This window comes from Falco rusticolus, chromosome 14 (assembly GCF_015220075.1).
Source record: "Falco rusticolus isolate bFalRus1 chromosome 14, bFalRus1.pri, whole genome shotgun sequence".
Classification (NCBI taxonomy): Eukaryota; Metazoa; Chordata; class Aves; order Falconiformes; family Falconidae; genus Falco; species Falco rusticolus.
Window position 1 is genome coordinate 6,913,309 of NC_051200.1, and position 24,827 is coordinate 6,938,135.

General features: G+C 43.1%; 1 protein-coding gene across 5 annotated transcripts in view; it reads right to left on the minus strand.

The window, feature by feature from the left end:
* GRIA3 (glutamate ionotropic receptor AMPA type subunit 3) overlaps positions 1-24,827 on the minus strand; it is a 157,682-nt gene that overhangs the window by 42,733 nt on the left and 90,122 nt on the right. For 4 of the 5 annotated variants that reach the window (XR_005107484.1, XM_037408044.1, XM_037408043.1 and 1 more), the window contains exons 6-11: positions 23,539-23,700; positions 19,745-19,912; positions 16,223-16,327; positions 14,756-14,863; positions 13,440-13,646; positions 3,416-3,792 (exon numbers count right to left, since the gene is read on the minus strand). Coding sequence is in view for 4 of the 5 variants with exons in the window: in XM_037408044.1 (XP_037263941.1) it covers positions 3,416-3,792; positions 13,440-13,646; positions 14,756-14,863; positions 16,223-16,327; positions 19,745-19,912; positions 23,539-23,700 (1,127 nt within the window). In the remaining variant the exon portion in view is untranslated. The remainder of the gene's footprint in view (positions 1-3,415; positions 3,793-13,439; positions 13,647-14,755; positions 14,864-16,222; positions 16,328-19,744; positions 19,913-23,538; positions 23,701-24,827) is intronic. The other variant, XM_037408042.1, reaches the window with a different exon arrangement.

Below are 24,827 nucleotides of genomic sequence, written 5' to 3' on the forward strand. Positions count from 1 at the left end.
TCTGCTCGATACAAGGCGGTTGCTATATTGACAAATAGCCCTGCAGGTCTTTGTGGTGCCAGCTCCCCTTGTCTAGAATCCCTTGGCCCTCTGAGCACACGGTAGGTGGCCACCACAGCAAGGTCCCTCGCTCAGATGCTCGGCCAGCCCCCTACCTCTGCTGCCAGGCGGCCCTCGCCTCACCCGCTGGGACAGGACACAGGCAATAACAGCATCTAAAGCGCTGCCTTGAGATGCTTCTTCCATCATAGGAACTGGCGGTGGGAGTTTCAGACATAGCCAGCTCTCGCTACTGTTCTGAAAGTCCCACAAAGTCATTCCCATGGCCTTTAATAGGAGTCTCTTGAGTCTTCTGCTGTGAAAACAGGGATCTAGAAATACACCCTCTTAAATGACCAGCCTCATGAGATAATTTTTAATGAACCCCCTGTCTTTTTCCATCAGCAATTAATTAATCTAGCCTCTTTGTTCCACATGAATAAAGAGCAAAATGAAAACACATGCTCTCACAGAGATTTCAAAGATACTCTCGCTCAGAACAGTGTTACAGATTTGACTGTGTTTTCTCCTGATTCCATTTGCTGTACACATCTTACATTAAAGCGAGTTTAATAATCTACTTTTGATCCATCAAAAGTGAATTTTCAATGCTTTAGCTCACTATGCAGAAAACACAGCAGCCTTTGATAGCAGAACAAAACTGCTGGAACAAATGTTGATTCCATCAAGGGATGCGCTAACCCCCATCCTTTGGCTGCTATCTGATTCCGCTTAGATGACTCCTATTAAATACAGAGAGGAGAGTATAGGGATATATCCTCTGGAATATCCACACAGCATACTCACCGAGGATAGATCTAACTAGTCATTAGATGTCACAGCTGTTCCACACAAAGGCAGCTGAAAGAGCCTTTATCAGCAAGTACAAAAGTGATCTCTCCAGACTGCTTGTCGGCATCTCTCTACAAGTGCTGCACGCTCTCATATAAGAAATTTATTCAGACAAAACTCACAATGAAAGAATGAAGCCCCTTTTAATGGCAATAAAATAGTATGAAACATTCATATAGTCAATGTACTGTAAATGGCATAACCTTACAAAGATACGAATTAAAAACAGAATACTTGGGAATAGTCCCTTCTACGGAAAAGAAATTTGACATTTAATCAACTTAAATACCGTTCAAAGGAACAATGTTTCTGGAATTTAAACCAAAGTATTAAATTTCTTGTTTTTTTTCAGTAATGATGCATGTAACTGCCCAGACTGTGTTATCACGAAAGATAACAAAATAACTGGGCAATGTATTCAAACGAGGGCCATAATAACTGAGCTAACAGCTTCTGATGGACAGATAAAATAAATAGCTTTACTGCTCTCTCTTTTTTTTTTTTTTTTTTTTTTTTCCCGGTAGGTATTTCCAAGGCACTTATCATCGTAGTATTGAAAAAAAAAGTAGAATATGTTCCACTCGTTATATAAGGTGAACGGCCGAAGACGTCAGAGTCACATGAGAGCTTCACACCCCCTGTGTACTGCTATTGACCTGTCGATAACCAGACCCAGCGGAAACAGTGCAATGCCTGCAGCTTTCCATGTGATGTCCCAGTGCTTATTTCCCGGTCCTTTAGATTGGGCGCACACATGGTCAACAGCAATTTAAATGTTATTGCTACTCATCACCTTCAATGGCAAGCAGAGGGGCAAAGTTTCAAGACCAAATTTAGGCACAAAGCAGAAAGCAAACAGGAGGGGAAGGTTAACAGCTACACAGTGAGGCAGCACGCCCAAACACCGACAACTGCGAAAACTAACGCACAGTCATACTAGGCAAAAATGTGTGTGTGTTTTACACAGCATATTATACACATCTGTCAATCAGTATGACATCTAATTGCAGCTATCAAGCCTTTTAAAACATATGCATGAATTGCATCAAATACCAGCAGGCATACGCCAGTACCTCTGAAAGTCCTGGATTTCGCTGTGATCATTAGATTTGAATGTGCAGTGACTGTGAACTTAAAGGATCATCATTACATGATAACAGGTAAAATCATGATCTTGCCCATGAAAGCTCATGGAAGGTTTGTCCTGGACCTGCTTCAGTGAGGCCACTCAAGATCCCTACCGCTATACGGACCGGGAAACTTTTCAATGATTCGGGTATTGAAAAGGTACTCAGAGACGGACATCAACAAGGGGTATTTCAAATATTAGAAAATATCAATATTAGGATCATCAATATATAAATAGAACCATCAGTATTATAAAAGATCTTTCTCTCTTGCTTTAATTAGCAACCTAGTTAAAGGGAAAAAACGCATCCTGTTTGTACTAAGCAGGTATTTTTTGTACTAAATAGGTATAATTACTAAAATTACTAAAATTACTAAAATAGCTGTAAACTGGTTATTAAAATATCGTCATACAAAATGTAACTAGTGCTCCGTCACTAAGAAACCAGTTAATTCTACTGCTTATCAGAGGCACATTACTGAAGTATTTCACCAGTGTAAATATAGGAATATTTTATATATATAAAACTCAAAAAACATTTGTGGTATGTATTGTTCAATTAGGGAGAACTTTGCTATTGTCTGGTGGTTTTCAACACACTCATTTAAAAAAGAAATATTCTACAACAGTTAATACCAGTGCTCTCTGTTAAATTGGAACTAATATCAAACATGTTTTCCTACAGCCTTATTCAGAAAGATTGTATTCATGAATAAGAAAAATCTTTATGGAAACCGGCAATGCTTATTAACCATATTGACTACGAACACAGGGACAGCAGGTTAGATCGGACTGAAATAACAATACACATCCAGGGCAGTACGCAGTAACTGTTAGAGAGGCACATATGGAGACCCGAACATACGAAAGACAGTGGTAAGCAAATTAATAATAGATGAAAGGATGGTTCAGGAAGAACAAACTAGAGAAATCAGGTGCAAAAGCAAGTAAAAAGACTAGCAGAAGCCATGACGGGAGTGGAAGTGTTTTAAAGTGCTGTTGCATGTGAGTGTTTAAAATAAACAATTCTTATTTTGCAAAGCAGAAAATGTTATATGCACCAAGGAGATGACCGTAAAATGAGATATGCAGCAAAAACACGGTAGCCCTCCAAGCATTGCTGAAAACAGAAAACCCCATGCATTTTACAGCCTCAACATGGTGTATATAAGTTCGGCAGAAATGCATAAATGGCATTATAAAGCAATGCTACTCACTCTGGAGGTAAATGCTAGCAAGCATGGTGGCTTGATGATGATGCTCAGCATTGAATGGAATGTCAAAATAAAAAAAATTTGGAATTAAAAAGAAATTTGAAAAAGTCACATATATGCACCATGGCATCAGAAAATGACCATAAAATGCAAAAAGGTGATGGAGTGATATGGAACAAACCTTGGAGAAATATCGCATCCTTGCTGCATAAAGGCACCCAGGGAAAACCAAAGGCTGTTAAATATTCCAAACTCATTTGGAGGGTCGGGAGGATTCTGAGGGTCACGTGGTTCTTCACTGCTGTCTTCCAAGTGCCATTCGTAAGGGCTGAATCTGCTGACTAGGAAAAGAACTACGCTGACGCCAATGTAAGCAAAGACTATACACATCCAAATTTCATAAGCCAAAGGATCCAGGAAAGAGAATACGCCCGGTTTAGATTTCTGAGGCTTCTTGATCATGATGGAGATGCCCAGGCTCATAAAGGGTTTGGAAAAGTCTATGACTTCTTCTCGCACCAATGTAATGGTGAGGGGGGCAACAGCTATATCTGCTCTCTGAAAAGGGAAAACAAACCAAAGTTAGTCACTGAACAGTTACAACATAATCACAATCTAGAGTCTCAGGCTAATTAATAAGATGATTAATTACAAGAGTAAGTAGGAAACATTTTCTTTGCAGCCTGTTTTGCAGTACTGAAGTTAAAGGACTGCACGATATTGACAGAAGATTATTAACAAGAAAAATTACAATCAAATCTATGCAAGGGCCTCACAACGAGGCAATGATGTACCAACATGTATTTATGTTTCTATTAGTTAAAATGGATGAATAAACGCTACACAAACTGAACAGGGAGAGGGATGGCAACTACAAAAATGTCCATTTCTAGTAATGGTCTCTATCCATCCACCTGTATTGAAGACTTGGGGCAAATTACGTTTGCTGTATTTTAATTTTCTCTTTTCCATTCTCTCAGCAAACTCTCTTGCCTTACAGATTAGTCCAGGATCTTTAATAGGAACTTAAGATAAGTAATCAGTTACAGAATTTCAGCTGCATTTGGGTGCTACCGCTCATATACTCCTTTGAAACCCCATTGCAAGGAAGAACAGAAGATGGTAAAATAGCGGGGGGATAGGATGCAGAGAGTCCACCCTTTCTGTGGTCACTGAAGAACAGTAATACAGATTTGTGAGTCCCAGAGAAGCAAACAGCCTGGGTTATCTGAGAAGAACGCTGAGTAGTATTTTTCAGTACAACGTATACCACCCGATGTTACAGAACTTAGCTCCATAGATCTATAACGCAGATCATGCTCTGGGGCTTTGTCATCTGGAAGCAAAATCTCATCTCATTGCATCTGCCACTCACCAGGGTGGTGGTATACCCTGAACCCATACCCTTCCCTTCGATCAAGATTTGTTGGACTCCATGGGAGGGTAAGAATGTGAAGTAAAAAAATTACTTAGTTACCCGATGAAAAATAACATTCCAGAACAGATTTTCAAGATATTTAATTGCATCTGTATTTCTAATGCCAGAAAGATTCAAGTCATGCTGTTCAGCTAATCCAGCCTTGATTCAGCCAAGTACCAAAGCAGGGGTCAGTATTTGCAATGGAGTGGACTAGAATGTTAAAAAAAAGCCCTTTCCATTTAAAAATTACTGTTATGGGAGTCTACATACACTTCTTTTGTATTGTTCTATTTTAAACACTAACTCATGTTATTGACAGTTATAAAGATGGCCTTTCATTGGTAATTAAGAATTTGAGAAAGAAAAAAATATTCTTATGGACAGTTTAACTTACTAGTACCTAAACCATTGTGCACCTTTTAAATCATATTTTTGTTTCCATACTAGTAAGTATGCCTCTCTTTCTGGTGGAAAAATAAAACCTGGCTCAGTAGAAATTTGAATAAAATAGGGAACGTTCACAAGAAGTGATTAAAATCAGTGCCATAAAGTAACTGAATATGCCTTTATGTAAATCTGATGATGATGCATGTGACTTCCATGAATATCTGACTTGCTCCTCCTCCTAGTTAGTTGGGTCTATTTTTTTGGGTTTTTTAAGTTTAATAAGCAGAAATGGGGAAGGCTTCTCGTAAGGCTCAGCTCAGTGCCACAGGCTGTGCCAGCTGGTGCCTCGGTGGCACTGTGCAGCCATGCCCGAGGCACTCTCCCAGTTTAAGGGCTGAAGCTAATGGCAGATGTGCTGGTCCCCCACGGCCCTCCCCGCAGCAAGCCGCCCCCCGCACCGGGGAGTCCCCCCCTGCACACCACCTCTACATTTGCTTCAGCCACTCCGCAGCATCAACAGTTTGTACTGGTACGTGTAGCCACAGGGTACAAGTTCCCTGCTTGGAATAATCAGGCCAGACCATGCCTGTGCACATGAGGAAGCCACTGGGAAACCGTGGCCCTTGGCACACCCTCTCACAGCCCCTCTCCCCCCCTTCAGACATTCACGGCATACTGGGACATCGCCTTTCCCGCTTTCCTTGAGGAGAAACCCTTCGCCTCATTTGTGGCCACTTACTGCAAAAATCTAGCTTCACCCGGCTTGAATACAAAACCTGAAAATGCCAGCTGCCTTTGGGTGTGGGTGCCTACTGGCTTTGCAGATGAATGTGTTAATTGCCGAAGTAATAGACGTGGAGGGACGTGGGCATGGCGTGGTAAAGGGACTGGATTATGTTGGGACTTGCTCACTGATAATTCCCCCAACAGATGTATTTGTCCTGTAGCTGCTGCTTGCGGAGCTACTGTTAAACATCAGGTGCCTGCAGCCAGCAAGTGTGAGAACCACACAGAATATCACCTTTAAACAAAGTCAGAGTCCACGGCTAGCGCTTTGACCATGGCTACTGTATTTTGTGTTGAACTCATGAGGCACCTACAAATTAATCCTTATTAAAGGAAGCTTAAGGGATCCGGACCCCTGCGGAAAGCTAGCAGTAATTCCACAGGAGGCGAAGCTTAGCGGGCAGGCGGGTGCCGTACTGCTGGGCACTGCTGCACAGGGACAGCCAGCCCTGGAACAGCTCATCAGGGCGCAAACGGCTGGATCAGCTAAAAGAGCATTTGGTTTCTGTAGGGTTTTCCTGGACTCGGAGAAATTTAATTCTCCCAAAGTAATATTTTAATTGCCAAAGTAGACACGGCGGAGCTCTTCCTAAGTGCTGATGCAGCATGCAATAAAGCCTGTATCTTCCTCCTGAGCAGATGCGTTCATGCAGGATGCTCCTGTGGGGTCTTTGAGGGGATGAAGCTGATGCTGTGCTGAAGCACAGACAAATCACTTTTAAAAGGCCTGATTGTTGCCGTGTCCTCGTTTGTATCACACAGTGTGGATTTCTTTGTAAATGATTTCAAATTTCATTTAATATTACAAGGGTTACAACTATTTATTTTTCTGATACATTTCTGTCTTCCTGCTTTCCTCCCATTTTTGATAGGTGTCCAGTATACTGGAAACACCAACAAACACCCTCATGCCTTAAGTGAATACGGCAGCAATTGTTTTCTGCAGAGGGAACAAGCACGGGTTCAGACACAGGGTTTCAGGAAACCATCAACAACCAGGGCACTGAGAGCGGACCAGCTACAATCCAGCACCCCAGCCTGGATACAATCCAGTTCCCCCACCACTCCCTTGAATGTTAGTTGCACTAAAGACCTTAAAAAGCAGGTCGCTCTTTGCTTATTTATTTGGAGATATAGTATTTGAAATGGAGAGCTTATGGAGAGCTCTAAGCACCCTAAAGGATCATTAACAATTGCAGCACAGTAGTGAATTTCCCTCCCTGTTATGGCTGCAGATAAGCAGAACCCATAAAAATTGAGCTCGATGAAAAAGAACACAAGCACAACCGTGCCCTGAACTGGAGGGGGGTTTGAGAACCTCAACAACTAAGCTTTGCTAATCACTCATGACTAATGGCGTTTCAAACATCATCTTCACTGCATTTGAGCCGGGCGAGAAATGTCATGGATTCCTCTGAGGCTTGTTCTGTCTTTGCCTGGTAGTGTGGGAGGGATGGATTTAGAGAGGACACAGCACAGAGGCACTACCACTCTCTTCAAAGCTGACCCCAGGGGCTGCAAACCTCAAGACTCTTAAGGAGAGGGAGAAAAACCAGCAAATGGAAATATCCCTCTGCATGGAGAAAGAAAAACAATGGGATGTTCCACCTCTGTAATCCAAAAGGAGGGATCGAATTCTTCTGCTTACAGACCTAAAGATCAGTCTTCCTAACTTCAAAGCCATACACCAGGGACAGCAAGAGCTACCGGCTGTGCTCCTGCCTCTACGTGCTTCTGGCCATTCATGCTTGCCAAACAGAATAATTTCTCTGCTAGTGGGTCACTTTTCAAGCCGTGGGTCTGAGCTGTGGTGACTTTGCAAGACCTTTGTGTGACGGGAAGCCAGCCAGCACTCAGCCTGTGCGCAGAGCAGAGGGATGCTGCCCAATTTCCATGGGGAACCAGACCTCCAGGCACCCCAGAAGTGCTGCCTGCAGGTACACAGTGGTGTCAGAAGATGGAATGATGACTGACTGAGCACATTTTAGGACTTCTCAGTGCAGCCTGAGGTTCCCAGGTATCAGAAAGGGTGTCAGAGCAACACATCACCCATAGTAGCTGCTGGTAAAAGCTACTTTGTAGGGTCCAGTAACCCAAGGATATCAGGGCGTGTTGAGGGGCCAGGTCATGGGCACAATGTGTTTTTAACACGTTAGCTCACACTTACTTAAAACCAACAGCTGATACCTGACCAGCAACATGCTGCATTGAAGTCTTAACGTGTAGTAGCCGAGCAGCGCAAAAAGGCATTAAGGTGTTAAGAATGCAGCTGGCCTTGCCTGCTGTAGTTTGCCAAGGTTAAGCCCACGCATGCTTTCCCTGGCTGCCCACAGTTCCTTCTGAGACACTACTGCTGTGTGCAGATGCAGTAATTAAGGGTACATCTGCTCTGTCAGCTGCAGACATGCACGTGTTGCTTCTGCCTGTGCTCGGACACGGGTCAGCCGGAGCCCATCACCCTGTCTGCAGCTCTGTGCCAGCGCTGGGGTCCTGTCCCCCAACGTGGCCGGTGCCACCACGGCTCAGCAGCTGCCTGGGCAGGGGTCCTGCATCTGTCCGCGTGTGTGCAGGACAAGAGGCTGAGCCCCCTGCCTGGGCTTCCCCCGTGCAGAAGCCGAGGGCGAGGGGCAAAGGGCCAGCTTCTCCCGCGCGTGGCACCGTCAGGCTCTGCCACAGGCTAAGAGAATTGAGGAGAATTAGGAATCAAATTAAAGTCTTCCTCTCCGCTACGTTTCAGAGGGTGCATACGCCGTCTGTAGCCTTTCTGCTGCTGCCGAGAGGCCAGCGCCATGCCAGGCAGTTGGTTTGTTCAAGGCGGGGAGATGTGTAGGTGGTCCCGCTCCGACAGACTGCGGAGGCTGCCCGTGTTCGGGGGACTGCCTGTCCTTTATATCCCTGCTTCATTCCTTTATGCTATTTTACATACTGAAAGGTTTTTGTAAAGACCTTGTCTTTTTACCTGAGGAGTGCTTTTAAAGGCCGTAAGGTCTGGCTGCTCTTTCCACTCCCAAAGCATTTGTAGTTACAATTAAGATCTGTGTTAAACCTACTACCAATTAGCCTCAGCGCTGTGAAAAGCATCAGGCCCAGGGAGGGACTGCTTTCCCTGGCTGAACAGGGAAGGAAGAACAGCAGCCTGCTTTAAAAGGGAAAGAAGAACTAAAAGCCTACAGAGGAGAAAAGAGCACTGTCTGGTGCTGAGCAGCTGGTGGGTACAAAGCCCCGAGCATCGGCCCTGCGGGTGGGCGCAGAGGGAGGTGCTGCTGCTCAGCAGCCCCAGCCCCTGGCATGTCGCCAGCGGGGCATCACAGGGGGACACAGCACTTGCCTTGCTGGTTTGCTTCACTGGTTAGATTTCAATAGTGATTCAGTCTCCCAGTCTGAGAATGATTTACCTACTTCCCTCTTCTAAAAGGTCCAGGAAAAAAGCTTTACACTTTTCCTCTTTTTATGCCGTCAAAAATTTCGACTGTGTTTTAGGAATCTATCGTAGTTTAAAAAATAATAGGGCTTGAATTGGTAGGTTTCTCCTGGTAGGAAGAAGAATCTTTCGGCGCCATCAGTGTGAAATGGCAAAACTAAGGTTTTCTTCCACCTGAACTGGCATTTTTTGATTTATGAAAAATCAAACAAATCTCATTTTAATGTCAAATCTAATTATTATAATTATCAATTATTATTACTACCACCGCTGTTTGAAAATTGCTAACAAACTACAAGGTCCTGTTGTGTACTCTCTAACACAATTCCTGGCTTCTCCTGTTGGAAGCAAAGCGGTTTGGGAATACCTGCTGGGCCAGAACTCCCTGCCTCCAGGGCTGCGTCCCCCACGCTGCCACAGAGCAAGCCCTTCTCTGTAACCACGTTCATTTGTACAAATTTTCCATTGCAAAGCCAGAAGGAAAGGTCCAAGAGGGCCAGCTGAGCCTGTCCTCACCTTTGGGGGCGTCCTAGGGCATGGCAGGCTTCCACACCCTCCAACCAGCCCTGACATGATGGGAGACAGGGGAGGGAGAACTTCTAATGGGAAGTATTTCAGTGTGTGTATCCCCAGTAACGTGCAACTCTTGGGACTGTCCCAGTTAACCGAGTTAATGCAGACCTCCAGCTAGTCTGGAAGCGGGATCAGGGCTGTGACACAGCACCCCTGCACCCGGAGCCCCTTCCCACCCCTCGCCACCCGGAGCCCTCCGACCCAGTGGTGTGGAGGCTGCAAGGACCCGGCTGCACGTTCTGTCCTGCCTCTACACCGCATCCCACAGGAGGCAAGTGCGACAGTAACAACGAACTGGCACACAGTATACATTAAGTACAGTTAATTAGGGGTTTGGCATTAAAATGACAAGCCATTCACTTCCTGTGACTGTCCTAAGAGCTATTTCAGAAGAGTTGCATGCATGGGGCTATGCAAAAAAGGGCACAGTATTCAAAAAGCTTGGTAAGATCCCCCAGCAGCGCCAGGTGGTGGTGAGAAGCTCGCTGGGTCAGGAAACGCTGTGTTTGACAGATGATGGGTCACCGTTTATCACCTGAGAGAAACGCAGTCTGAAAGACTGTGTTTTCTGCCACAGTTCAGCTGCTGGGTACCTGGTACCAAACCCAATCAGGCCTCTTTTATCTCCCCACGCCTGTCTTCCATACATGCTAATAAAGGCATTTATAACCTAATCTCCCTCTTGTTTTCCCGAAATGGAATCCAGAGGAGCCAAAGATGATAGTCATTTTGCAGACAAGGCTCACAGGGGCATTAGGGGTAACGTACAGTTTTAGCTCCCTAATAGAGTTTTAAGCCCCTGAGACATAAAGGAAAATCAGCACATAAATGAGGTGCTCGCTCCAAATAATTAGCACTTCCAGAGCACTTTTCAGCTTCAAAGGGCTGCGTGCACATCCTTGTGAGTGTGGTACACAGCCCTCTCTCGACAGATGGAGAAAGAGGCCAAGGGTATTTCATGATGTTTGCAGACAGGGCTGGGAAAGGGTCTGGAGGGCTGTTTTCCCTGCTTACAGAAAGCCAGGTGGATTTCTGCGTGGCTTGCTGGCTCAGAAGTTCAGCTTGGCAGGATGGGGAGCTAGCTCAGCAGCGCTGGGCTGTGAGCATTAACCTGGGTCTACAGTCAAACCTCACGGGATGCATCTGACCTTTGAATAATTGAGCACTGCAGCGAAGAGGCTTCAGTAACCGAGCTCGCAGTGAGGAGAGGAGCTGTTGGGGGTCAGGGAGGGAAACATTCCTCACTTTTTCATTAATGAGAAAATACAGATGAAAACTGTGCTTCGGAATACAAAGGATCAGAGCTTTTTTGCAAAGGAAAATGACAATGGCAGGGTGGGCTTGGGGTTGTTTTAAGGAATGGTCCATTGTGCCTGTGAGGCTGTTTTTTGGTGGTGTGGGAAGGTCACAAGCACGGTCAGGTCAAGGGGAAGCGGCTAGGGCTCAGTGTGATGCTAAGGAGGCAGAGCTGGGCTCGTCCCAGGGCGCTGTGGAAAAGGCAGCTGTAGCCAACCTGTTTATCATGGAATCACGGAGTGGTTTGGGCTGGAAGGGACCTTTAAAGGCCACCGAGCCCAACCCCTGCAATGCGCAGGGACATCTTCAACTAGATCAGGTTGCTCAGAGCCCTGTCCAACCTGGCCTTGGATGTTTCCAGGGATGGGGCATCCACCACCTTCTTGGCAACCTGTGCCAGTGTTTCACCACCCTCATTGTAAAAAACTTCTTACCTATATTAAGTGTAAATTTACCCTCTTGTAGTTTAAAACCATTACCCCGTCCTATCACAACAGGCCCTGCTAAAAACCCTGTTCCCCACCTTTCTTATAAGCCCCCTTTAAGTACTGGCAGGCTGCTCCGAGGTCTCCCGGGAGCCTTCTCCAGGCTGAACAACCCCAACTCTCCCAGCCCTTCCTCGCAGGAGAGGTGCTCCAGCCTCTGATCATTTCTGTGGCCCTTTATCCGGACGGATCTTGCATGGTATGGCAGCTACACTGGCCAATCCTACACGGCTCAAGTCCCAGAGGCAGCACCCCATATCACACCTTTCCTCCCCTGGTGCAGACGGTCCCTGTGCCCTGGCTGTTGGCAGTAATTTCAGTTTCTCTTTTCTCATGCCTTTTGCATATGGTATGATTATTTTTTTAAGGGAATAAACCATTCCACTGCTTGGTACTTGCAAATATATCAGAAGGATCCAATTACAGCTAATACTCTTGATATTTCTTGAACCACACACAGGGAAACTGAGGGTTTAGGTTTGCACTGCGGTGTAATTATGCTTGCAACTAAACTAAACCCTTGCTTCTGAGGTTCTCGAGGTACTTGTACTCTCCAAGAGGTAACACTGGTTTCCCATATCTGAGGCATGGGGAGTTCAGAAGATTTGCATAACGTCAAACCTCAGTGCAACAGGGAAATGAAGATACAACCTAGGGATCCAGGCCCCTGTTTAATGTCTCTAATCAGTAGATTCCCCTCCCTCCCCTTAACACAAGACTACAAACCCACTGTTGCTTATATAAAATATTTTGAAGTCGAATAGGCTACCAAGTATGTAATAAGCCAATCAGGACTGACTGCTCCAGAATGAATAAAATTCTGCAAATCTAGCAATTACCTTACAAAGACTGATTCATTGGAAAAGAATTATCTCACCAAACATTTTGCAAGAATGATGTTATGTTATACCACAGAAATTCTGAGGTGACTTTTAGAAATTACACTCAGCCATGGAACAAAAGGAGGCAATTGAAATACTCACTTCTGCTCAGATATTTTTAATAAAGGAAAGCTTGTTAAAAATAAACTGTAAAGAAGATTTGGGCGGAATCACAAATCATCTCATTAGCATTTGGGGGAAAAAAAGCAATGATGAAATATCAGCTTGTAAATTCTTTTCTGCAAAGCCAATTTTCTCCCCCTTCCATCTGGTTTATCTGTATTCCAAAATTCTAATTTTCAAAGAAGTTTCTAAAATGGCAATTCCAGACTGTTTTTGTTCTTACCAAACAAAGCAATGTACACCCAATATAGAAATATAAGGAGGAATGCAATCGATTAAGACTTTTTTTTTTTGGTTTGACAGTTGATTTTTAAAGCCAAACCCAGGGTTTAAAAAGAAAGAAAGATGTCCGTGATTTCACACCTGCATTGCTTCTTACCCTGAAAAGCAACCATGGGGCTAACCGAGCCTTTAGCCTCTGCTCAAACAAAAGTGGCATCAGTGATCCGATGAGGGCCAGCATCATAGGATCAGACCTTTAACGGGAGGGGCACCCTCCCAGCGCTTACAAGACTGACAGAGAAAAAGGAGACATGGCAAATGCAGAAGCAGCATATGAAGGGCAAATTGGAAATTCTGCTGTAGACAAGAATTTGCAATTTGCCCAGTGCCACTTCTGAACTCTGATTTGGAGAACAACAGCAAGCAGTAAAAAAGTCACACTTTCCTGCAATGAAACGATTAGAAAAGCAGACTATAAAAATGGCACTACAAAGAAATATCTAGAATTTTAAAGGTGGTATTCAAACAGATGATCTTTATTTTGCAGTTTATTAACTTTGAGCATAACTTTTTAATGAAGAACATTAAAATGAAGGTTAAGAGAAACTTACCCCATAGACCAGTTCACCCACCATGCCATTCCATATCTTAGTCTCAGGGTCCCTAGCTCCATATTTCCCATCTCCAACAATTGACAGTTTGTATTTTATTCCAACATGTTTTGCTATTTCAGAAGCTAAGTCTACACAATATCCTTCATATCTCTCATTCCCTTCTAGTTGTTCATGGTTTTTCTTATACATTACATATGGTGATTCCTTTGAAACAAAAGTAAAGATCAAAAGTCTATGAATGTAAAATACAGCTTTAAAACATACAAAACGAGAGCTGTTACTATCCTTTATATTACTGGCAAGTATTTACAATATCTCCTGCTTTGGTACAGAAATTAGAAAGACAGACTTCTGCAATTTAAAAATCCTTGGCTGATCCTACAGACAACAGGACTATTCCACTTAACAAAGTTACACTTTTCTTTGCAGAATTAGGCCTGATGAGACAGTCAAATAGCATCACCGTAGTAATAATTCAGGTTTTAGCGTTCAAAGAACTGACATACCCAACACCTGTACCATCAAAACAATTTCCTAAGGCCCCAGTGGCCTAGAATGGGGCTCTGATGGAGATATTTTCAAAGCAGCCCAAGGGAAGCTAGGCTAAAATCCTCAGTAGCAATTTTTGTCACTAAATTCCCTCAGCTTTCTTAGAAAATTCTAGCTGAAACGCTGATTATATCTCGCTAAATCCATAGGAGTATAAAATACAATGCTTCAGGAACATAAAATTGGCTCATGCTTAGTAGAATTGCAACAGGCATAAAAGTCACAAACAATGCTGTACAGAACACATCTGCCAGAGGCATTGGGGCTGACCCAGGTGCTGCTGTTTATGAGAAAGAGGAAGAGCTTTACTCCTTTGGAGTTGCACAGGTGTAGGTCGCTTTTCACCCAGTGCTAGAGCAGTTCCAGTTCTCTACAGGCTCCACTGTGCCACCCTTACTCAGTCCACAGGGGTTGAGTTTACAGGAGCTGTACCTGAGTGAGGGGTGCAAGATTTGACCCTACAGCAGGAAGGCCAGATCCTGCAGTCATTTACATACATGCATAATAACTTCAGTTCTGTGAGGCATTTGATTGAGTTCAAGTGTTTGAGAAGCAGCAAAGTGCAATGTCAAGCTCAGCGAGCTCCTCCTGTGAGTAAACTTACTGATACACATAGGAGTTTGCAGGGTCAAAGATGCCGAACTTCTCAGCCACTTGAAGTCACATCGCATTCAACATCTGCCTCCTGGCGAGGTGTCTAACACACCTTAGGAGCCATGTGTCTTTTTTCCTAAACACAAACACACTAAGAACATAAAACTTACCAAGATGGTAGTGACTACTATAGTTCTGTTCTCCACAGATGAAGTGTCATTAGAGGGAAGCTGATCTAAAGCTGGCACAAATCTTTCATATTCGTTCCAATAACCAGCCTATAAAAATAGAGATTGTTACCTCATTACATATGTTCACAAGGCTGTGGTGCACGCACTTGTCACATGAGCTGTCAAAATATAAGGCTTTGCAACCCTTATTCATGCAACATTTTTGCCATTAAAGGACTACATTACCTTTTATTTAATTTCCTTAAAGAAACAATGTTCTCAAGCCCACATGCAAATAAATACAAGCCAAATCCAAGTGAAAATACATACGAAGTTCTCTCTAAATCCACATCATCACGGTGCCTGTGGAAAAAAATCCTATGTATCCACAGCATAATAATATACTGTAAACTAGGAATAAACTGCACAGCACTCTGAGTAAAATTCTTTGATTTTGTGATTTTTGTCCGTATTCTGCTGCGGTTCGGCCAGCGAAGGCAGTCCCTGCAGAGGCGCCCGAGCTAGCTTTAGAGAGGGTGCACAGACATCGCTAGCAATGCCAGCACAGCAGCACTACCCTCAGCGTGGGGTACAAAACCCACGAGGGGACTATCTGTCGGCTGCCTTGCGCTGACCTTCGTGGTGCGGTCGCTACATTGCTATGCTACTACACTCCTTTTTGCATTTCTGCACAACACAGAAGTAATGCTTTTGCCTGCTCTGTAAACCTAAGCTGAATGGCTGGGACAGGACCAGAGGTATTTTGTTATCTAATATGTGCAGAGGAGTTTATGGAGTCTCAGCAGTGACCAAGCAGGTCAGGTACCTATAGCCAGGTGACATCAGGCGGATTTATGTGCCTCGGCCACAAAGATTCTTCTCTTGATACTCCTGAGATCCCATCTACCTAATGATTTTTGAAAATCTGCCCTGAATTTCTTTTATAACAGGGACCTAAGCAACTATCCCACTAGGATCTACCCTTTATTTAGGAGACAATAGAATGCGAGTAGCAAATCCTAATTAAACCCAAACTTATTTTCTGTTAATTTCTGAAGGTTTCTGAAATACACAGGCTCCAGCTTCACCACAGCTCCAAGGCCTGTTACGAAGAGGAAGGGAAAGATGGAGGGGAGTTTAGGGGATAGGGCTGAGCACAGGACCATGACAGCAGGTATTATGCTTGGCAGTGGAAAAGCTCCAGAAGGATTTTAAGAGAAGAAGCGGGGTCTGAAGCTGACATGGAAACCAATGCAGATATCAAGCAGGGTGAGTTGTTTGGTCCAGGAACAGAATAGAATGAGGTTCCTGGGACAGGGAAGACTGCAAGAAGGTGGGGTTTCCTCAGGGTCCTGTTATTACAGTGTCTGTGTGGTATTTTTGAGTTTCATTAGTTTGTGAACTATTCGTGAAATATATTCAATAGTTGTGAAGATGTGAAATGTGGATGCATATCTTGAAACTCACCTTCCGTGATCCACTGGCTTTCATTTCATACACATCAATTGTGTAATTTGTTCTCCGCCCATAGGTGTCGAACTGGATGTTCCCCGTCATTCCTTGAACTTGCACCTTAAGGGAATAAACAGAAAAAAAACCATTTTAATAAAAGATTTTCTTTTATTTAATAAAAAGATTTTTTTCCTCTCTGTTACATTTTGCAGGAATCCACTAGTTCTAGTACAATTTTTATCTGTATGAGACTTGTAGAGCTTTTGACATGGCCAGTTATATTCTCGGTAATGGAACCAACCCCAGCTCTCTCAGTTTCAGCTGTACGTATTCTGTTAGTTAGTACTCAACTGGTGACTCACTACCGCAGAGTGAGCTGCGTTTAAGTATAGGTGAAATTCACCCTGCACATATGTTAAATGTAAGAAAGACTGATTCTGCCATGCTTAGTCACACTGGGTTCACTGATACAGCATGGAGTATCCGTGAAGCACATGCAACAATTCAGTGCCATTAAACCCCTCACAATATGGTACTTAGTGATTTGCAATATGGACCAGAATCCCGTATCAATGCTCCTTCTGGGAAGGGCTTTATTTTAAGATCAGTCCCAGTGTAGGAGAAAGGAATGAATGTCTTCTCTGAATGAGCAGAGACAATTGTCTCTACTGCTTATGGAGTTCTGGTCTCCATCTGGATGGATGGGTGTATAGACATTATCATTACCTACTCACATGAATCATCTTAAGGGGAAGTATAAAGTACTTTGTTTCAAAGAAAAAAAAAATCTTTCTTATTTCCCTGTATTAAAGGGTGAGATATTTCCATTTATCACTTATCAACGCTGACAAGCTGTCATCTCAGGCAGAAGGGGTAACAGTCTGAAACTTCCGCAGGGGTAAATCAGCTTTATTATTTAGCGAAATGCTGTAGAAGATACAGGAAGAGGTGATGGAAGATTAGTCAAAGGGAAGCTGCTCAGGGCTGATGACTGATATGCTATTTATGGTTTACAGATGGTGCAATCAAACTTGTTATGGCAGACAAGGCCACATAAACCAGCCAGAATTCCTTGGACCCCAAATTATCCAGTGAGTCAAATTCAGGCTGACATATAAGGAGTGCGATTTTTTTTATGAGTAAGTGGATTTGAACCTTTCTTAAAAGGGCTCGTATCATTTCAGGGATCTGGAAGAACATGTGAGTTACTCCTGTCTCCAGAAAGCTGGAGAGGTGAACGGGACTTTGAAAGCAAATTTGCCCCTAAGATGTCTTACCAACTGTGGACCGAGTAAACATATTTGTAGGGTAGCTGACACATAACTCGCAGCCAGATGTGAGCGGCTGCGCCTGCTTTTGGCACTTGCTGGAAGCTGTCTGGCTACCTTAGCACAGCAGTGACTGCGTGTCTCAGCAGAGCTTGTTAGGTCGGCTTCATCCTGATGCGTATTGAGACGTGAGCATTGTGCACTTGACATCTTTTGACTTCAAATTTAATTTGTTTCTATCTTTGGTGGGAAAACTCAGCAGTTTGCAAAACCTGGCTGCACTGAGGCAGGCAGACTCACCAGGACTCAGAATGCTTCTGGTAGCGTGCGGAGGCAATCGCAAATGGAGTGACAGTGCCCAGATCTGTTCAGGTAAACTGCCTGCCACTGATCTGATGTCTTAGAATCAGCTTTAGAAACACAGACATGCACAGTTTTCAAGGCTGTAGGGAAGCAGCCTCAGGGAATGCCTATTTTCCTCTTGCCAGCAGGACAACTAGAGCGTAGCACTGAACCTTCTGCTGGCATAAGGTATTTCAAGGATGTCTTGAAAAAATATTCTCATCTGAGTTGCTGCTACAGAGCGGAGAGGAAACATTGTGGAATCAGAGTTTTTTTCCTGAAGCAACGATTCAAGATCACTGCTTGAGTAGAGGGAGAGAGTGTGATGGATAGGATGGGGTCTGGAAGGCAGTGTGGGATCATCTTGGGTAGCACTTGTTGGAGGTGTATATAAACCTCACTTAGATGATTTTGAATAGCTAAAACAATAGAAGGCAACCAGCTGAAAGTCAGACTTCTGCATTTTTTGCTAATCCTAAGTTCGGCTTTGTATATTCAATGAGTTACGTTTTTAAAATAAGGGAGTGTCCTGTAGCAGTGCTGGTTCTGCTGACATGAATACCTCACCTCTCATTCATAGGACTTTTCTGGTTTGCTTGTAATAAAGTTCAAATGGACAGTACAAATTCTTTAACTACTGTGAAGGCTGAATTTAATCAACTTCTCTTCTAAAATGTGTAATGGTACATTAGTGAACATGCAGTTAGGGCATTTGTTAGGAAGTGACATCATGCATAAAAAGAGCTCTGGCAATGTGAGACTGAACCATCTTAAGAGTGATATAATCTGATTATAACCTTCTATAATCATTATGACTTTCTGCTATAATCCTTCCAATTTAGTAATTGAGAAAAAGCAGTAATTAAGCTAAGTGTATGAAGGCTGACCTAGGATTTGTTTATACCTAACATGGGCTTAATTCTGATCTCACTCACTCCAGTTCTACGCTTGCATTAATAGAATCTGTTCTAACAGGTTTGTTTCAGAGTTATTTGAGCCAGATCAAAAGCAGACCATAGAATCATAGAATGGTTTGGGTTGGACGGGACCTTAAAGATCATCTAGCTCCAACCCTGCCATGGACAGGGACACATATTCTTCTTGTCTTTTATAGCTACCAAAATGTTATCAAATGTTTCCTGTTGTCACTTGCTTTAACACACACAGCAGTCTTAAAAAGAGTTAAAATAAACAAAATTAGCAATATAAGTGAGGTAGGATGCCATGCACTAAGCAGTGTTAGGGATAAAGAACAGGCCACGCAGAAGGTAATTAGGCTGAGTGCAAAGTTACACCAGGAATCAGAACTAGTTTGAGGCTAAACTGTGTCAAGGTTCAGGCTGGTGCTGAAAGCCAGCAGTATTGCTATGAATGACAACATTTTTTTCACTGCTTTAAACCAACCTGAGTCACTTTTTACTGGCAAACTATCAAAACGGCATACATGTGTTTAAGTTCATAAACACACATATCCCTGCAAGATTCACAATACACATGCTGAGGACCCAGTCTAGGTCTGTTGGCCACATTTTCAGCCTTAGCCTGACTTTAGAAACCCCCAATCTATGTTTGTTTGGAAAACGGCTCACGCTCACTCTCATGGGAAGCTTGGGTGTTACGGGGGAGTCGGACTGTAGGTGCTTTGGTGTAGACAATCAGGCAGCTGCTGCACCGATGCCACTGGGATGCAATTTTGGCCAAAGTTTTGAGAGCTGATTTGCTATGCCTTGCCCTCTGTTGAATATAATTTAGCCATCCTTTGGAGTTCATCATTAAATTTGTTTTTTTCTTTTATTTTCCTGAGGAGCTGCAGCTGTTTGTGCGGGTACAGAAACTGTGGACATGGAGTGGGAGGCAAGTTCAGTCTTGGCAGAATTGCTGCTGTTGTGGAATATATACATTCATTAGCTGGTATGTTTGCCCTTACCATTTTCAGTGCTCTTTCTATATCGATTCCTTGGCTCCATGGTACTGCGGGGTTAGCCAGGCAGTCTCCAGCACTACCTCTCCTGGAGACATCCACACGCTGTCTTCGCAGGTAACGGAAAGCTTCTGCTATGACTAGGACTGCATCATGGGTCAGTGCAGACGTATACTAAAATTGATGCAAATAAAATACGGTGACAAATTGCAATCTTAAAATTGCCTCGGGTTTATCAGGTCTAGTCCTCTTTGTTAAAATACGCTTGGAAGAATCGTGCTGGCAAGCCCTTTTGCTTGCTCTCTGTCTTGCCTCAGGTGCTTTATGTAGTTTAACAATTCCATCTATTTCAATTAACAAATTAAAAATACTTTCATTTTGTATAGCATATAGCAGCAAAACAAAAAAACCCACACAGTTTTGCATTGCATAAAGTATTTAAATGAAAGCTTGCTTATCTAAATAAGGTCACTACAGAAGTCTGCAATTCCATGCTGACCCATGCTGCTACCGATAGCAAAGAAGAGCTCATAGCTGGTTTTCGCTTGGAGTATTGTTTTTCTTTTTAACAAGATTGTCAAGACAGTTTTGAATTCAAGTTAACATAAATGATTTCTGTTTGGACCACAATCCTGACTGGGTAGCATCTGTGGCAAGAAGCAGATCAGATTGCTTTTCTTAGAAGACAACTATATAAGCAAGTAATCACAAAATACACTTCAGGCATTACATCTCCTTGGTAATTCCCCATCTGCCTTCTCTTACTCCTTACTTACTTACTTACAGGTAAATCTGAGCAGGGTGATAAGCTTTGTATAGCAGCAACGCTTCAACAAAACCCCCAGACTCCTTAACTACTTGCTCCTGTTGCTGTCAGCTTCGTCCACTGCTTGTCCTATGTATCTGGTGAGACATCCCCCAATGCTACAGATTTAGAATCACCTACGAAATGTCATGGATGTTTTTTTTCCACATTTTTTCCACATTTATGTGTTTGTCTGAAAGTTCTTCCCTCCCAGAGTGGCCCAGGTGTAGGAGATCCTGGTTTTCAGCAGCATCACAGCACACCTACAAGTCAAGGGTGTGTGTAGAGGACACCACCTCAACACATACGTACTGGGAGCAACTGAATATGCTCAGTGTGTAAGACTAGCTGTCAAACCCTTTGTAACTGACCCTTCGTATTTCCCCAGTGACTGTAAGGGAATGAAGAGAAGCAAAAAAGAACGTAAGGGGTGCCTGCCCTTCTTTTGGATGTCTGTGTGAGACTGGAGCGCTCCTGGCTCCCGACGAGCCTTATGCTGCTTAGTGCCAGAAGACACGCTGCCCATGCGTGGCTTCGAAGGGTGGAAATCCAGCCGTCAGCTGCACATTCAGCTACTCTGTCTGGGTAAGACTTAACAAATTCAGAAGTTAATTCTATCCTATAGGGCAGGATAGGACAATAGGTGATCTTTATTTCTTAAAAAGGTGTATTATCTTATGGCAAGCTCTTCAGTTTGATATAAAGCCTTAGGGAATCTGCACAGAACGAGGCGTGTCTGCATGTGCAGACCAAGAGATTCATATCTGATAAAAAAAAGTGCAAAGGTAGGATTGTGAAGAAGGTTATACAGCAGTCATTCTACTGAGTTTTAAACAACAGCAGTTTATAAATGCTTACCAGGTGTGTGTGGGTGGTTCCTGCTCTGCCTGCATCTCGGAATAAGCGCTGTTTTGATCCTGCCCACCTTTACCTCTTCCTGCGATGCTTTGCAATGATCACCCTCTCCTCTTTTAGTAAGTTAACAAAGATTACATGTCACATTCCACACAACAATATAGAACCAGATAGTAATTTTAAGGTATTTGTTCTTGTATTAAAAAGATCTTGTAATAGCTGTCCAATCTAGTGCTACACAAAACTTACACGCTGATAATTTTTTCAGTAGACTGCGTCAATTGTCAGTAACCTTAATGCAGTCCCTTCCAAGTCATGCCAAGAGAGCTATCTAATTTTCTACTTTATTTGAATTCTACTTATAAATGCATGAGCATGCAAAGAGAAAAAAGAGAGAGAGAAGGGAATGGCTGATAAAATACAGAATAAATTAAACATCAGGGCTTGAATCTCTAGGCAATTTTATTTCCTAATCAAAAATATTGTACATCAATTTTTAAGTATGCTTTTTGTCCGATTGACAAATACTGTGCACATTTCTATAATGAGCAGTACATTTGTGGAAAGGTAATGTAATCTTTGTGTTTGTACCATATACTTAAGATTCTTTTTTAAGGATGGAGAATCATTTTTCCCTCAAGGTAAATTGCTTTCAAGTGGAATAAAATCTTCTCAGGTTAACTTTATATATTTCAGAGCTTTTAAGATTAGTGCAATACTTACCATCACTTCTGCATCACTGCTAGGAAGCTTTAGAAAGCCCGTCTTGGTCCTAACCAACAAGGAGCACTACGCTAACCTGAGTTTTGCGGTCCTCTGCTTGCCTTTCTCTGCTTCCTCTGAAATGCCAGCGAGGATGCGGGATGGGATTAAGATAGTTTTAAAACTATCCCATGAAATCATGTGATCCCAGAGATGGAGAACTATGTCCCTGAACGGCATTGGCCACCTCACAGCAGAACGTCATAACTGGTTCCCGTTCTGGCTGTAGCCCCCCACAGTATGCCCCCATCCATTGGACTGGACTAGATTTTCCCTTCCTAGCTAGTGTTTTATGCTTCCCCAAATTGTGTCTTACTAAGATCAACACATTACTCCTGTTTATTAGCATAATTTTGAATTCCAATTCTGTTCATCAGTTTGTATGTGTCCCTCCCAAATCAAGGAGGAAAGACATGAACTGTCTTATCATGGCTGTGGTTCTTGGACAGGTTTGGCTTCCCTGAGACAGTCAGTGTACATGATGTGGAGGACTGAACTCCCGGGAGGGACAGAATTTAAGGTCCTCTCATCCACCACCAGTCCCAGGTTTTATTCATCTATGCATATTGATGAAAAAGAACAGGCTTCACCAAAAGAGGAAGGAACATAATAGAGGAGTATCAATAACATGCAGTGGTCCTAGAAGATTTTATGACTTCCATCATCAGACAGAGTACCTTTGATGCACTCCTCAACTGGACAGTGAATAGCATCCCCCTCTACTCTAGAGACGCTGAAGCAGAAAAAAACCTGGGGGAGATATTAACAGGTTGCGAGTCTCCCAGTAACAGTAGCCTTTAGTTCAGCCAACCTATGGCCTGACATTTTAATTCAAAAAAATTTCGAAAGTTTTATTGATTGCAGATATAATATCCAGAACATTTAAGTAAAGGACAGGGATGCAAAGCACAGGGTTAGATTATGAGGGCAACTGTCAGCAACGACTAGGAGGTAGCAGTGGCTCCTCAGTGAATCCAGAGCTACTTTATTTTGCATGTGAAATTCTCTATTAGCATTAGAAAGGACTGGTAACACACAGTTCGCAACTAAAAACTAACCAAACTAGCCTCCTCAACCACCCCAAGACTAACTCAAAGAGATGAAGTTTAAGTTTTTACATCTGATGCGCAATGACAGCATCTGTTCTTGTATCACACTGATACAAGGAACTGAGGAACTGAGGAACTCCGAGGAGCTGCCACCACAGCGGGCACTTGCGTTCAGCTAACAGCCTCCGCCTCTTTCTCTCTTCCAGAAGGGCAGGGAACGTTGCAACATATTCTAATCAGGGATCTGTATCGTTTGGGGTTAAAAAACCCCAAATAACTGTTAAAAGCAATTCATACAGTCTCCATCACTGTCAGTGTAAAATAAATACCTTTAACGGTGAGTTTTTAGCTTCTGGGAATTCCCTTTCATCAAGCCTCACCCAGCGTTGTAGGAACTGTTGAACCATTGGGTTTTCGTTATTAACAATCTGGAATCCAGTAATGTTGGCACCTCCGTGCATCACTCTCTCCAGAACAATGTCTGTGAAACCCTGGGAGGACACATGCAGAAAACAAGAATCATTGCCACCCAAAGTCCCTTTTCTTTGGCTCAGTTTTACCTGCTACAAGCGTAACACAAAAGAAATGGAATGACTTCCCTTTTGTTAGCTGAAAATATTCTACCAAGGAGACAATTACTATCACAATTGCGACAGTGACAGCGGCACAGAACAGAATTTAAAACATCTTCTTGTTCAGACTTTTAAGATAGAAAACTGCCCTGTTGTGCTGTGGGAATGTGGCACATAATATTCACTGGTCAGAAAGAAAACAGGGGGGAAACTTGAAGTACTATTTCTTCTTTTCTCCTCATCACGGTAAAAACCGGTTGAAGACCTCAATCCCATTTGTACAGCAAAGTGCACATGAAGGTTCAGCGCTGGGAGCAGAAAATGACTCAACACCCGTGCTGTTCCATGGAAGCAAAGCGCACACCTCTTGATAGGCAGCTCTCCATCACAGCATTACTTAACATTTCACTTGCAAACCTCACGGTATGATGCTCTCCCACTCTGTTATTTATACCCGAGACAGTAAATTGGTGTCTTTTTGATTAGTATGACTTGATTGCAGTTATGTTTATCTGAATGTTAATGGTTATACATGCTAAAAGGCAACCCAGAATAAGAACCCCTGTATTTCTATGCACACACTAATCAGTGAGATCATGACTGGTTCTTATAATGCAAAATGACACATCTTTAAGTCATACAGTACTTATACTAAATAGAAGTATTTTAAAATTTGTCTTTTCTGCTTTCATCACAACAAAAAATTGATACAGAGAATATTCTAGTAAGTGGCGTTGCTAATGTGAAAGTGTGAGTTTTGGAAAAAAATTTTTTGTCTGACAGTAGACACAGAACCACAAAATTAGTCTTGCTACAGGATCAATTACACTATAACATTTCTTCTGCAGAACTCTACCAGATGGTGTTTCAAAGGCGTAATAAACAGCCCTGAAAGTCAATTCTAGAATCCAGAAGCTCTGATACAGATACAAATGTACTGTCTTGTCCTGGTTGGCCAACACATACACAGGCACACTCCTACACTCTGAAATACAAAAGAACAGCTAAACAGCTTGGCTGGTTTACTTGATGGAATTGTTCTAATT